Genomic DNA, 14,783 nt, shown 5'->3' on the forward strand with positions numbered 1-14,783 from the left:
CAGGAACATATAATGTATTTATGTTATACTAGACGTATCTTTATAGTACTTGAAGAACATATAATGTATTTATGTTATACTAGACGTATCTTTATAGTACTTCAGGAAGATATAATGTATTTATGTTATACTAGACGTATCTTTATAGTACTTCAGAAACATATAATGTATTTATGTTATACTAGACGTTTCTTTATAGTACTTGAAGAACATATAATGTATTTATGTTATACTAGACGTATCTTTATAGTACTTCAGGAACCTATAATGTATTCATGTTATACTAGACGTATCTTTATAGTGCTTCAGGGACATATAATGTATTTATGTTATACTAGACGTATCTTTATAGTACTTGAAGAACATATAATGTATTTATGTTATACTAGACGTATCTTTATAGTACTTCAGAAACCTATAATGTATTCATGTTATACTAGACGTATCTTTATAGTGCTTCAGAAACATATAATGTATTTATGTTATACTAGATGTATCTTTATAGTACTTCAGGAACATATAATGTATTTATGTTATACTAGACGATCTTTATAGTACTTCAGGAACATATAATGTATTTATGTTATACTAGACGTATCTTTATAGTACTTCAGGAACATATAATGTATTTATGTTATACTAGACGTTTCTTTATAGTACTTGAAGAACATATAATGTATTTATGTTATACTAGACGTATCTTTATAGTACTTCAGGAACATATAATGTATTCATGTTATACTAGTCGTGATCTTTATAGTGCTTCAGGGACATATAATGTATTTATGTTATACTAGGCATTATCTTTATAGTACTTCAGGAACACAATGTATTTATGTTATACTAGACGTATCTTTATAGTACTTAAGGATCATATAATGTATTTATGTTATACTAGACGTATCTTTATAGTACTTCAGGATCATATAATGTATTTATGTTATACTAGACTATCTTTATAGTACTTCAGGAACATATAATGTATTTATGTTATACTAGACATATCTTTATAGTGCTTCAGGAACATATAATGTATTTATGTTATACTAGACGATATCTTTATAGTGCTTCAGGAACATATAATGTATTTATGTTATACTAGACGTATCTTTATAGTACTTCAGGAACATATAATGTATTCATGTTATACTAGACGTATCTTTATAGTACTTCAGGAACATATAATGTATTTATGTTATACTAGACTATCTTTATAGTACTTAAGGATCATATAATGTATTTATGTTATACTAGACGTATCTTTATAGTACTTCAGGAACATATAATGTATTTATGTTATACTAGAGATATCTTTATAGTAATTTCACCAGTAACATATAATGTATTTATGTTATACTAGACGATCTTTATAGTACTTCAGGAACCTATAATGTATTTATGTTATACTAGAGATATCTTTACAGTACTTTCCAGGAACCTATAATGTATTGATGATATACTAGACGATTCTTTATAGTACTTCAGGAACATATAATGTATTTATGTTATACTAGACGTATCTTTATAGTACTTCAGGAACATATAATGTATTTATGTTATACTAGACGTATCTTTATAGTACTTCAGGAACATATAATGTATTTATGTTATCCTAGACTATCTTTACTATTGACACAATAATTTAAAAGTAATGGTCGAAATAGTGCAAACAAGTTACTTTATACTAGAAACACGTCTTGTTGAAACATTAAAAACACACACTTCCCACGTCCCACAGGACATACAAGGTACAAACAAGTTACTTTATACCAGAAGAACTTCTCACTGAAACATTAAAATCACACACCTCCCATGTCATGTACGACATACAAGGTATAAACAACTTACTTTATATTACAAAAATTTATTAAAATGTGACACACACATACACTCACTCATGTTCTATTGGATATACAAGGTAAAAAACAAGTTACATCATTATAATGCAAACATTTCTTACTAAAATGTGACACACACACCTTTTATGTGTAAAACTGAGAAGGTACAAACTTTAGACTAGCTACATTTATTAAAATGTGACACACACACACGCATACACTTACCCATGTCCTGTAGGACATATAAAGTATAAACAAGCATGGATGCGAGTGTCATGATAGGTTGACAGTGAACGTTTTATCTTCAGTTCTTCCTGTAGAAAGTTCTCAAACTGAGTGTCAATGTAATCCACAATAGCTTGGAAACTGAAACACAAAGTTTGACATCACACAAAGCATATTCACTTGTAGTACTCAAACTCTATGATAAAACAAAATACTGAATAAATTACCTGTATAGTAGAACATTTCTTTATAAAATGGTAAGAAACAAGAGAGCCTGAGTTGGGAGAGGTTTTTGATTTATGTATTAAGAAAAATAACACTAAGTTAGTGTGTTGAAGATGTGTGATTTCTTATCTTTAATTTCTTTACTTTAGTTCATTAAAAACTAAGTACAACACACAGTCTCACCTGTCCTCTTTGTTTATCTGGTCTCCTCAGATCCTACAGTCTCAACAATGGTTAATTTCAAATTCACATTGCTTTCAAGCAGCTCTGAAATATAGGATGTTAGCCATGATTTTGATCAAATAATTATATACAAGGAAGAAAGAAACTTTAGCTTACATCTAAATTAAGAATATTTAAATAAATATTATATCTCACATGCTAATACAAACATGTTGTTTAACCACACTTTTCAGGTATAGAACAAACAAGCCAATGTGAGTGTCTATGTTACTTTTACCAGGTAAGATGGAACTGTTAACTTAATCTGACATAGCTAGATGTAAAGTGCCACTACCTGTGTTACTTCCTACCATCAGGTAAGATGGTACTGTTAACTTAATCTGACATAACTAGATGTATAGTGCCACTACCCATGTTACTTCTTACCATCAGGTAAGATGGAACTGTTAAGTTAATCTGACATAGCTAGATGTAAAGTGCCACTACCTGTGTTACTTCTTACCATCAGGTAAGATGGAACTGTTAAGTTAATCTGACATAGCTAGATGTATAGTGCCACTACCCATGTTACTTCTTACCATCAGGTAAGATGGAACTGTTAACTTAATCTGACATAGCTTGATGTAAAGTGCCACTACCCATGTTACTTCTTACCATCAGGTAAGATGGTACTGTTAACTTAATCTGACATAGCTAGATGTATAGTGCCACTACCCATGTTACTTCTTACCATCAGGTAAGATGGAACTGTTAAGTTAATCTGACATAGCTAGATGTATAGTGCCACTACCAATGTTACTTCTTACCATCAGGTAAGATGGAACTGTTAACTTAATCTGACATAGCTAGATGTAAAGTGCCACTACCTGTGTTACTTCCTACCATCAGGTAAGATGGAACTGTTAACTTAATCTGACATAGCTAGATGTAAAGTGCCACTACCCATGTTACTTCTTACCATCAGGTAAGATGGTACTGTTAACTTAATCTGACATAGCTAGATGTAAAGTGCCACTACCTGTGTTACTTCTTACCATCAGGTAAGATGGAACTGTTAACTTAATCTGACATAGCTTGATGTAAAGTGCCACTACCCATGTTACTTCTTACCATCAGGTAAGATGGTACTGTTAACTTAATCTGACATAGCTAGATGTATAGTGCCACTACCCATGTTACTTCTTACCATCAGGTAAGATGGAACTGTTAACTTAATCTGACATAGCTAGATGTAAAGTACTACTACTAGTTGTACTTAATGTAAGACATTTTCTCAGTTGAAGGTTTATAATAAAAATATTTGTGCCACTGACGAATACAGAATAGTTTTAATAAAACACAAGCTAAGAGAACCAGTTGGCAGATAACCTTCCTTTATTAACAGTGTTGCTAGTTTTACAAATTATATTGAAAACCATGGCAGATCTATTAAAAACAACACAAGTTGATTCATTAACTTTAAATTAATAAAGATTTGTTAACATAATCTATTTAAACTTACCATAATGATTTGACTTCAGTCTAACATTAGGAAATGAATGAGTGTTACTTTGTTGAGAATCAAAAGTGGTGTTGAAGAGTGAATCCATCATGGTGGATTTCCCCAAACCAGTCTCTCCTACATAAAGAAAACAAAGTTCTATGAGAGATCCTCAAAATGCATTCAGAGTTTGATAAATATTTCATAAAAAGTTGGTGAGAAGAATAAAAAAACAGAATTACAAGAAACCGTCTCACCAAAACTATGATATTATAGGTTGGATGCATAGATATTATTATAAAGACAAAAACAAAGAGAAACCAAACTGTTCTGAGTATAGGATCTAAAACCAGTTAATTGTTGGGTACAATGCTTTTCTAACACAGAATGTCATCAATTCTGACTTATCTACTAAAGTCCCATTGATTGGTTGTAATAAAGTTGGTTAGTATTTTAGTGAGAACTGGTTGGTTGTAATAAAGTTGGTTAGTATTTTAGTGAGAACTGGTTGGTTGTAATAAAGTTGGTTAGTATTTTAGTGAGAACTGATTGGTTGTAATAAAGTTTGTTAGTATTTTAGTGAAAACTGGTTGGTTGCAATAAAGTTGGTTAGTATTTTAGTGAGAACTGGTTGGTTGTAATAAAGTTGGTTAGTATTTTAGTGAGAACTGGTTGGTTGTAATAAAGTTGGTTAGTATTTTAGTGAGAACTGGTTGGTTGTAATAAAGCTGGTGTACAATTTATTAATGCTATGGAAACACTTTCATTGTAAACAATGATACATTCTCAACAGCCCTGTCACTTTTTCATGTTTTAAATATATAAATCTATTTACCTTAAACATTGAAATTGTGTATATATATTTTTACAATAACGTACAAGGTAACTTGCACCTGATATGTTCTTTAACTGCAATTAAACACATTAAAATAGATTTCTTGTTCAAGAATCTTCTAATTGTTTCTTGTGAGATCTGATCATGATGAAATACATGTAACCTGAAATGTTCATGATCTGATCAATTTAAGAAATACATGACCTGGAAACGTTTACGATCTGATCATGGAAGAAATACATGACCTGAGACGTTCAATGATCTGATCACGGAAGAAATACATGTAACCGGGAACGTTCACAACCGATCACGAAGAAATACGTGTAACCTGAAACGTTCACGATCTGATCACGAAGAAATACATGTGACCTGAAATGTTCACGATTTGATCTCGAAGAAATACATGTAACCTGAGACGTTCAAGATCTAATCAATGATGAAATACATGTAACCTGAAACGTTCAAGATCTGATCATGATGAAATACATGTAACCTGAAACAGTCACAATCTGATCACGATGAAATACACGTAACCTGAAACGTTCACAATCTGATCATGATGAAATACATGTAACCTGAAATGTTCACAATTTGATCACAATGAAATACATGTAACCTGAAATGTTCACAATTTGATCACAATGAAATACATGTAACCTGAAATGTTCACAATTTGATCATGATGAAATACATGTAACCTGAAATGTTCACAATTTGATCACAATAAAATACATGTAACCTGAAATGTTCACAATTTGATCACGATGAAATACATGTGACCTGAAATGTTCAAGATCTGATCACGATGAAATACATGTGACCTGAAATGTTTATGATCTGATCACGATGAAATACATGTGACCTGAAATGTTTATGATCTGATCACGATGAAATACATGTGACCTGAAATGTTCACAGATAAAGTTTTAATTTTTATACAGTTTTCATTCACAATTCCTTATATGAACTACAGCACTATATGCCTCAAGAAACACCACAGTCTCAAGTGTTTATGGGAGCTAAATAAAACAAACTTGTTCGAGAAAGTAAGATGTTCTTTATTCTAGGGTACATGATTTACCACTTGTTAACTTATTTTTGGACTTGTTTTTCATGTACATGTATTTAATCACCACTAGCAGAACATACCCTGTTAATCTAAACTCTATTTATAGACATAGCTGTAAGTCATAAATAAACCCACGATATGAATGATGCAGTGTGTTCTTAGCTCAGGCTTGCAAAGATAAGACATTAGATACATTTTGTTTTCTAAGGATAATAATTGTTATGCTACAAATATATTAGTTTGTTTAATCCAGTAGTTTTTGTCACTGCTTGCTTTGTTGTTAAGCACAGAGCTAAACACAGAGATATCAATGTAATTCCCACCACAGATACTGAAACCTCAATTTTAGCATTATAATTCCCCAGACTTACTGCTGAACCCCTGGGGGCTTCCACGATTTGGTGCACCTGTCTTATGTGACCAATAAGTTTGAACAGTGCAATTAACAAATATGAAATTACTTTTTTCCAAGAAAGATTGTGCTTCATAACAAACTTAACAATTCTAGTAACTTCAACTTATTATACATGTTTAAATAACAATGTTTTATTTATATTTTCATTCTATAATATCAAACTAACCAAATAAAACTTCATTACATCAAACTATAGTTCTTTTGTAACTGATATACAAAGTGTATAATTCATTTGGTTGGCACTAATCAAACAAATAAGTTTCCATAATACTTAAAAGTATTACATTCACACATGCATCTAATTAAATGGATTTGAGTGAGACACAAGATGTGATATAAAAATAACAATATCTAAGCACAATTTACACTTTTGTTATTATAATTATTTTTATTTCATATCTAAATTTGTCATAACACGATTCTTTGAATTTGGGCTCCAAAAATATTACACCCAAAATTGGTATCTTATCTCAAACTTAGCCTGTGTTATTCCCCCCATCTTCTGCAAGGCAAAGTCCAGCCCACATAACAAATTTAGTCTGTATTACTCCAATTTTGTTACAAGAACAAGTTTAGCCCACATAACAAATTTAGTCTGTATTACTCCAATTTTGTTATAAGGCCAAGTCCAGCCCACATAACAAATTTAGACTGTATTACTCTAATTTTGTTACAAGGCCAAGTCCAGCCCACATAACAAATTTAGACTGTATTACTCTAATTTTGTTACAAGGCCAAGTCCAGCCCACATAACAAATTTAGTCTGTATTACTCCAATTTTGTTATAAGGCCAAGTCCAGCCCACATACAAATTTAGTTGTATTACTCCATATTTTGTTATACAAGGCCAAGTCCAGCCCACATAACAAATTTAGACTGTATTACTCTAATTTTGTTACAAGGCCAAGTCCAGCCCACATAACAAATTTAAACTGTATTACCCATATTTTCTTAAAAGGCCATGACAGCACTTGCACACTGTTGCAATCATTAGGCCTTCTCTTACAAATTATACTGAAATGAAAATACAATGTTAACTGTTCCATGAATAAAGTAAACATTAACTTGTAGAAATTCCACAGCTGACTAACAGTGATTCAAATGTTACTAAGTCTGCATGACTAAAAACAACTGATTACTCATCAACTATTAACCTCTCCTGAACTAACTGTCCAACCAGCAGTTGTGTATATAAACTATGCAAAGTTTCTTTATCACTAACACTATCAAATTATCTAGAAATGAATTGCTCGTAACATAATCCTCTGACATCCAAATTAAAACACTAAAAATACAGCTTACGATACATACATACCGATACAAAGTATGTTGAATGTAAATCTCTGTTGAACAGATTTATTGACCAGTTGGTCAGGAAGACTGTCAAACCCCACGTGTCCTTGTAGTTTTAATGTTCTCAAACCAGTGACATCACCAGCCTGAAAATCAGATATATATATCTAGCAACAGAATACAAAACTATACAACACTAATACTCAGAATGATCAACAAATAATGTAAGGGTAAAGTAACTATTTGAGGTCGAGAAAAATAAACACTGCCTTTTGTTTTAATATACTGATAAGAAATAAGTAACATAAACAGTAAACCTAAAAAGAAACAAAACACTTGAATTACAACAAAGATTGAACAATGACATTATTCACACAAGTTAAAACACTAATTAATAATCCATATTAACCATGACAACAACTATATTAGTTTATCTAAAAAAGTGTCTTCTGAAGACACGAGTTGTACTTCTGTAATTACTTTTGCTAAACAGGAATTATACTGATTGTTTAGTACGAGTGAAAACTACTGATAACTTGGAAGTTTCAAAACAAGAAACATAAGGTTAAAATATGTCCATTTCTAACAGATAATTCTCAGTGAACTAATACCACTATAAACAAATTACATTGGTTCTGTAAGGTGAATTATACTATTAAAAATATTTTTACACAACTTTTATGCTAATGTTAACTTAATCTGACATAACTGGTGTAAACAATGAACAGATTTTCTAATAAAAAAACATATGTTTAGAGAACTAGTTGGTATATAATCCTTCTTTGTTAACTGTGTTGCTAATTTCCTAGTGTTCTACAAATTAATTTAAAATTATAGAAGACCTATTAATATAACAATTTGGAACAATGTGGGACCCACTGGTCCATCTCAGATATTACAACCTCTTCACTACACTAATTAAAAGTATATAGATATCTTAAAGCCAGCTGTGATTATTCATATATTTATTGAGCTGTATTATAAATAAACTGAACAAATGTAACTAACCATAGTATTATAAATACACTGAACATAGTTAAATAGTGGTTGTTTGGTAGGTGTTTTATGGCACAAAACAGCTAGGATAACTGTGTCAAACATCTGGTAAAAAGTTAAAATTAAAGTAAAATTCATGAAAGGAAATGAAGATAAAACAAAACAAAGTTTAAAAAACATAAACAGCATAAAACCAATGTTTACATCTAGTTTACAGAGGTAGAACTACAGTAATACAAGTTGTAAAGAACTTTCTGTAGCATAACTGTAATTATCATGATTCACCAGGAAGACTAACAGGTAAGTACAAAAACCACCGTCAGTCACCTGAAGTTGGCCTTTCCAGTCCTGGTTCTGAGTTGTATCATTATGGCCATTTTCGAAAAATAAAGTAATAAGTGTTTTGAAAGACTTGTAGCAAAATGTAATAATAACACATCAGGATGACTAACAGGTAGTTCAAACAGCAGAGTTAGTCACCTGAAGTTGGCCATTCCAATCTTGGTTTTAAGTTATTTGATGTTACGGCCATTTTCTAATTTCAATCAAACTAGATGTCCTTTGATTCTTAAAAGGAATCACATTAAAACAGTTTAATGTATAAATTAAACTTAAATGACATTAAAAGATTAATGGTCTTTAAAAACTAAAATATTTCCAAGGTGGACACTGTAACCATCACTAATAACACTGTCTAACGTTATGGACAAACCTTGTGACAACATACATGTTTATAAAGGTGCCATCGTTGAGAGTTGTAACGACAGCAAGACAGTAAAATGTGTCTTATTGTGATTTGAGTGTTACACAAACTACACACTGGTGCATCAGTTCCAGATAAAAGAAAACGAGTTAAAAAAACTGACCAATACGTAGTCTAGTTAGAACAACTTCCTCTTTCCGATCCTTACAGAAGCAAGATGGTCAAAGTCCAATATATGGTTTTATTTGGAAACGCTTGTTTTCACATTGCTCACTCCAAGACGACTGACAAATGGCACGGAGCCGAGCCTTGAATACAGGACCATAGTCCATGTATGGAACAGGCACAGTGGTGACAGTGCCAGAGCAGATAGATTTAGCTACAGTGTCGGTGAGCTCATTTCCATGAATACCAATGTGGCCTGGTATCTAGAAAAACTGCATAAAAGTAGATGTTAAAGAGAAATGGGCCAGTTGATTTTAAATATCTGTGAGAACCAACATGAAGCAATTCCAAGGCCAGCAGAGAACTAAGTGAGTAAGTATAAATAGTGCAGTTTGAGTACTGCTTAGCTTCTATGTGATCCAGGGCAAGAGAAATGGCATACACTTCAGCAGTGAACACAGAAACTGTAGAGGGAATTCTGTGCACAACCACCCGAACCATAACACACCATGGCAGAACCCACAGAGTCACCTGATTTTGAACTATCTGTGTAAATAGGAATGGAAGCATGGTTTGAAAGATGTTCAGCAAATAACACAGTATTTCTAGTCAGGAATGTCTATTTTCTCAGATGACTTAAAGATAGGTCATATTTGGGGACTGTAAGAACCCATGGTGGGCTGACTAATAGATACAGCAATGTTATCCAAGGACAGACCAAATTCATCCATCTGTGCCTCGATACAAAGGCCAAAAGAGCAATGGCAGATGATCTGTTCTGAAAAGAATGGCCCACAGAGGAAGGAAAACACAACCCCAGGTGGGACCCTTTGGTAAGGAATGAAGTTTCGAGGCATATAGTAAAGACAGCTACAAACAGCAGAGGTGCAAAGAAGGTTCATGAGACTCTGGATATAAGCTCTGAACTAGTGGAGTGCAGAAAGCCTCACTGCAGAGCCAAAATCGTTGATGATGAATGGGGTCCAGCATCTTTAAGGCCAAGGTCCTGGCAGAGCCATAGACCAGTGATCCGAAGTCAAGTTTTGATCGAATAAGAGCATGATATATCTGTAGCACAAAACACTGATCTGCTCCTCAAGTGGTGGAAGAGAGGACACAGTGGATGTTCAGAGCTCTTGTACACATGACCCATAACTGCTGGATGTGTGGAATAAAGGTCAGCTTACGGTCAAAGATAAGCCCCAAGAACTTTGTCTCAGACACCACAGGCAGCACAACTTCACCGATACAAAGTTTAGGATCAGGGTGAATGCCCTGTTGGTGGCAAAAGTGCATGCAAACAATTGTAGAGAGAGAGAGAGAGAGAAGTTAAAGCAGCTTGCTATGGTCAACTTCAGTAAATAACTGAGGGCAATCTGTAGCTGTTGCTCAATATACCTCATGTTTGACAACTGCCATGTGATGTGAAAGTTGTTGACATGGAGATTGCCCAGTGATGGCATCAATCTTTATACTGAAAAGTGTGACACTCAAAACACAGCCCTGAGGGACTCCAAGTTCCTGTAAAAAAAGAACAGAAAAGTGTTGAACCCACATGAACCTGGAATCTCGTGTCCATTAAAAAAATTAATAAAAATGAGCAAATGGCCATGTAACCCATATATATATGGAGGTCTCACAAAATGCCATACCTCCATGTTGTATCATAAGCCATCTTAATGTCAAAGAATATTGATACAAGTTGTTGCCATTTGAGAAAAGCTTCTCTGATTGATGTTTCAAGTCAAATCAGATGGTCCATGGTGAAGCACTATCACTGGAACCCACACTGGGTGGGTGAAAGGAGGTTGTTTGATTTGCGGAACCAAACAAGACGAGCATTAACCATCCTTTCTAAGGCCTTACAGAGACAGCTCGTCAAAGCAATTGGACAGTAATTTGAAGGAATCTTGGGGTCTTTCCCAGGCTTAGAGAAAGGTAGGACAATTGCCTGGTGCCAGGCATTAGAAAAAAACATTCTTCTGCCACAACCAGTTAAAACAATCAGAAGAATAGCAAGAGATAGATGGCACAGCATTTCTTAGTGTACATCATCAAGTACGACCAAAGTACTGCTAGACCAATGAAGGGACAGGACAGTTTGAGTTCCACCAGTGTAAAGGGATGATTAGAGTCATGGAGACAATCAGCTCAAAAGGAAAGAGGTGATTGCTCTGCTGAGTGTTGATAGCTAAGAAGGTGGAGGAAGAAGCAGAAATGTTAGATACCTGGCAAAGGCTTTCACCTAGAGTATCAGCAATGCTCCAGGTATCAACTACTTCCTGACCATCAGAGAGCAAGATCAAGAGGGGGACAATTATACTGCCCACTGACCTTTTGAATGTCCTATATGACTTTGGAACTAGCAGTAGAAGATATGCTGGTTGTGAACTTAATCCAACATTCCTTCTGTGATGCAGTGCAAGAGCATGGGACACCTACGAAAAGAATACCAGGCCTGTTTTTGAGTCTTCCATACCATGTGGCAGGCAGGATTCTACCATGGATGAGGATATTGTGGAAAATGTGTTGAGGATTTAGAAATACATTAAGCAGCTGTCTGTATAACACAGTTACTGCTGTCACACAGTCATCTATTGATGGCTTAAAGATGATAGCAGGATCAAGTTCTACAAGAGCAGTGAAAGAAGGTCAGTTTGGTTGATCCAGCTTCCACCGGGCACGAAGTCGGGTGGCATCGACCACGGCCAGTCTCTCTCAAAATTACAGGAAAATGATCACTGCCTTATGGATTGTTGTTAACCCTCCATAAAAGTGGGAGGATAGTGAAGGGGAGCAAACTGAGAGATCGGTACCAGTAAAGGACTGACTAGGTGCAAGAAAATAAGTATAAGAACCAGTATTGAAAAGAGAAAGGTTGTGATTAGAAAGCATACACTCTAAGGAGCAACCCCTCCTATCAATATCAGCACTTCCCCAGAGGGAATGATGTTAATTATAGTCCCCTAGGATTAAAAAGGGAGACAGCAACTGTTCAATGAGAGCATCATGATCCAACTGATTATTGGTCTCTCCAGGCAACAGGTACAGAGAACAAACAGTGATGGTATGACCCAAGGAAACACAGATGGCTACGACCTCCAAGGGTGTATCGAATGGCAAAGACAGGGTTGGCACATGCTGTTCAACCATCATACAGCCCATCATTTCTGTACAAAGAAAACTGCCAAAGGGACTGTATCAGCAGGTTTCAGAAATGTTTCCTGTAAGGAAAAACACACAGGATGGCAGGAAGCAATCAGTGTTTTGAGGTCATCCAGATTAGAATGTAAACGTTGGTAGTTCCATTGTATGAAGGCAGCAATTTTTATTCATGTGTAGAGAACCCTTCTGTTTATGACCACGCCTTTTTTATTTACTGTTTTTTATTGTAGGGGTCTATCAACCTCCATGGATCCTGTCCTTGTCGATTGTGCATGTCATTGTTGTTGGAAGGGGATTTCAGCAACTGAGGACATGAGCGAATGATCGTTTTGCATCTTGGGGGGTGGGAAGAAAATGTACCCAAGGAAATGTCTGTTCCAGGAACTAAAGGAAGTGAATCTTGGGAGTTGTTGGAATGTATGCTAAGGGCAGAGATGGGTGTTGAAGACTTTTAACCATGGAAGTCAAAGGATTTTTCATTTGGTTTGTGAACGATTCTTTTGGAAGCACAGAGAGATCTGTGTGCACTTCCACTGTAGTAGTGGAACAAAAGTGCAGCAGCATACGCCTGAGATGAAGTGGTGGACAGCAATTTTCAAGCTTCAGGGTAAGTAATTTTTTGAATAGTTTTCAAATGCTGCATCTCTTTTTCTTCCAACCATTTAGGGCAAGAACAAAAGTAGGATGGGTGAGAACCATTGCAACTGACACAATGAGGATCAGTTTCACACTCACAGGCATTGTAATCCTTGCCATTGTAACGAGCCATGCATCAAGGAACCCTGACGTGATGTCTTTGAGTGAACAAACTGCTGACACTGGAAACATTTGACAGGGTTTAGAATGTGTGGCCATACCCTGCAATTAAGATAATCTGCCATGATAGTTGACTAACAGTAATATTATAAATACATTGAACACAGTTAAATAATAGTAGTATTATAAATACACTGAACACGGTTAAATAATAGTAGTATTATAAATACACTGAACACAGTTAAATAATAGTAGTATTATAAATACACTGAACACAGTTAAATAGCAGTAATACTCTACAGTTTCCTGAAAGTTGATAACTATCTTTATTTGACAACTAGTACTTAATTGGGAAAAGTTTTAAGTCTGATGTTTCATTGTGACAAGGTAATGCCCCATTTTGAGCAGTTTTACCATCTAACAACAGTCATTAAATTTTATTATAAACTGTTAGTAAACTTATGTTATTGTTCAAAAATTTGGATGTTTGTAGAGTGATACTTTAATCAATCTTCAAATGCATCCTGAGTTACACCAACCTATTTGATACAGAGAGCAATCTCAACTGATGTGACAACTGGTTTAGAATTAGACTACAATGATGAATTCACATATACCAGTCATAGACAAATTTTATGTAGTTTCTGAAAACGTGCCATTATCATTGGTTAAAACCGTAAATAACACTACAAAACAAAGTTCATTCATAAACGTCAACAATACTTTAAGTTGTATTTCATTTTGTAATAATATTTTGAGATAATTAACCTTTATCCAACATTTATTTGAGTTAACCGTATGTTAACAGTGGTACCTGATCCTACCCTGTTTATACTTAAATCTCGTTTTATTTTAGAACAAATGAGCTTGAAAATAAATTACTAAAGTACCAGGATTTTACTTGTCACAAATTACACACTAACTAGTAGGTTTAAATCTGGAACTAGTATGAACTTATTTTACCGCTCGAAGTAACTATAGTAAGGCTAATGTACGCCACTCTTGCTGATAAGTATTTAAAATTAACTTTCAGTTTCTGAATGTAGTTAGTAATACTATATTATTAGAGTTTATAGTATATATTACAATAGTTTCGTAGTTCTATCGTTAGGCCCAACAAGCGTAAAACTCAATAAGAATAAATATTAGTGGTTTAATTTTACCCCATGCCCGTGATGTTTTCTTGCTACATCAGCTGCTGCCATTTTAAATTCGCTTCAATAAGTAGACAATTAAATAAAGAAATTTGAAAATAACTATTTTATTAATCTGATTTAACAACGTTAACACAACACCACACACACATTCCTCCTCTAACACTTCCTAAGACTATTGTCTTACATATCAGTTGTGAAAATGGGCTGGGCACAGTGAATATTTAGCGCCCTCTAGTTAATTAAAATGTGTATATATTTAAAACGTGAAAAGTATAAGC

General features: G+C 34.1%; 1 protein-coding gene across 1 annotated transcript; it reads right to left on the reverse strand.

Annotated features, from left to right (window-relative positions):
* Positions 1-3,302: 3,302 nt before the first annotated feature.
* On the reverse strand, positions 3,303-14,638 carry LOC143227923 (septin-6-like). Its single transcript, XM_076459278.1, has 4 exons — positions 14,512-14,638; positions 7,586-7,709; positions 3,973-4,089; positions 3,303-3,349 (listed from the first exon to the last, which is right to left on the reverse strand). Exons 1-4 carry the CDS (start codon positions 14,551-14,553, stop codon positions 3,303-3,305), a joined length of 330 nt encoding a protein of 109 aa, XP_076315393.1. The 5' UTR covers positions 14,554-14,638.
* Positions 14,639-14,783: the final 145 nt, after the last annotated feature.

Source organism: Tachypleus tridentatus, chromosome 10, assembly GCF_004210375.1.
Source record: "Tachypleus tridentatus isolate NWPU-2018 chromosome 10, ASM421037v1, whole genome shotgun sequence".
Classification (NCBI taxonomy): domain Eukaryota; kingdom Metazoa; phylum Arthropoda; class Merostomata; order Xiphosura; family Limulidae; genus Tachypleus; species Tachypleus tridentatus.

Excerpts from the sequence above, each read along its gene's own strand:
- LOC143227923 (XM_076459278.1), bottom strand. The coding sequence starts at position 14,553 with ATGGCAGCAGCTGATGTAGCAAGAAAACATCACGGGCATGGG. Across the intron at positions 7,710-14,511 it reads GAAAACATCACGGGCATGGG|GCTGGTGATGTCACTGGTTT; the intron begins GTAAAATTAAAC and ends TCTGATTTTCAG. Across the intron at positions 3,350-3,972 it reads ACTGAAGTCAAATCATTATG|GAAGTAACACAGGTAGTGGC; the intron begins GTAAGTTTAAAT and ends ACCTGATGGTAG.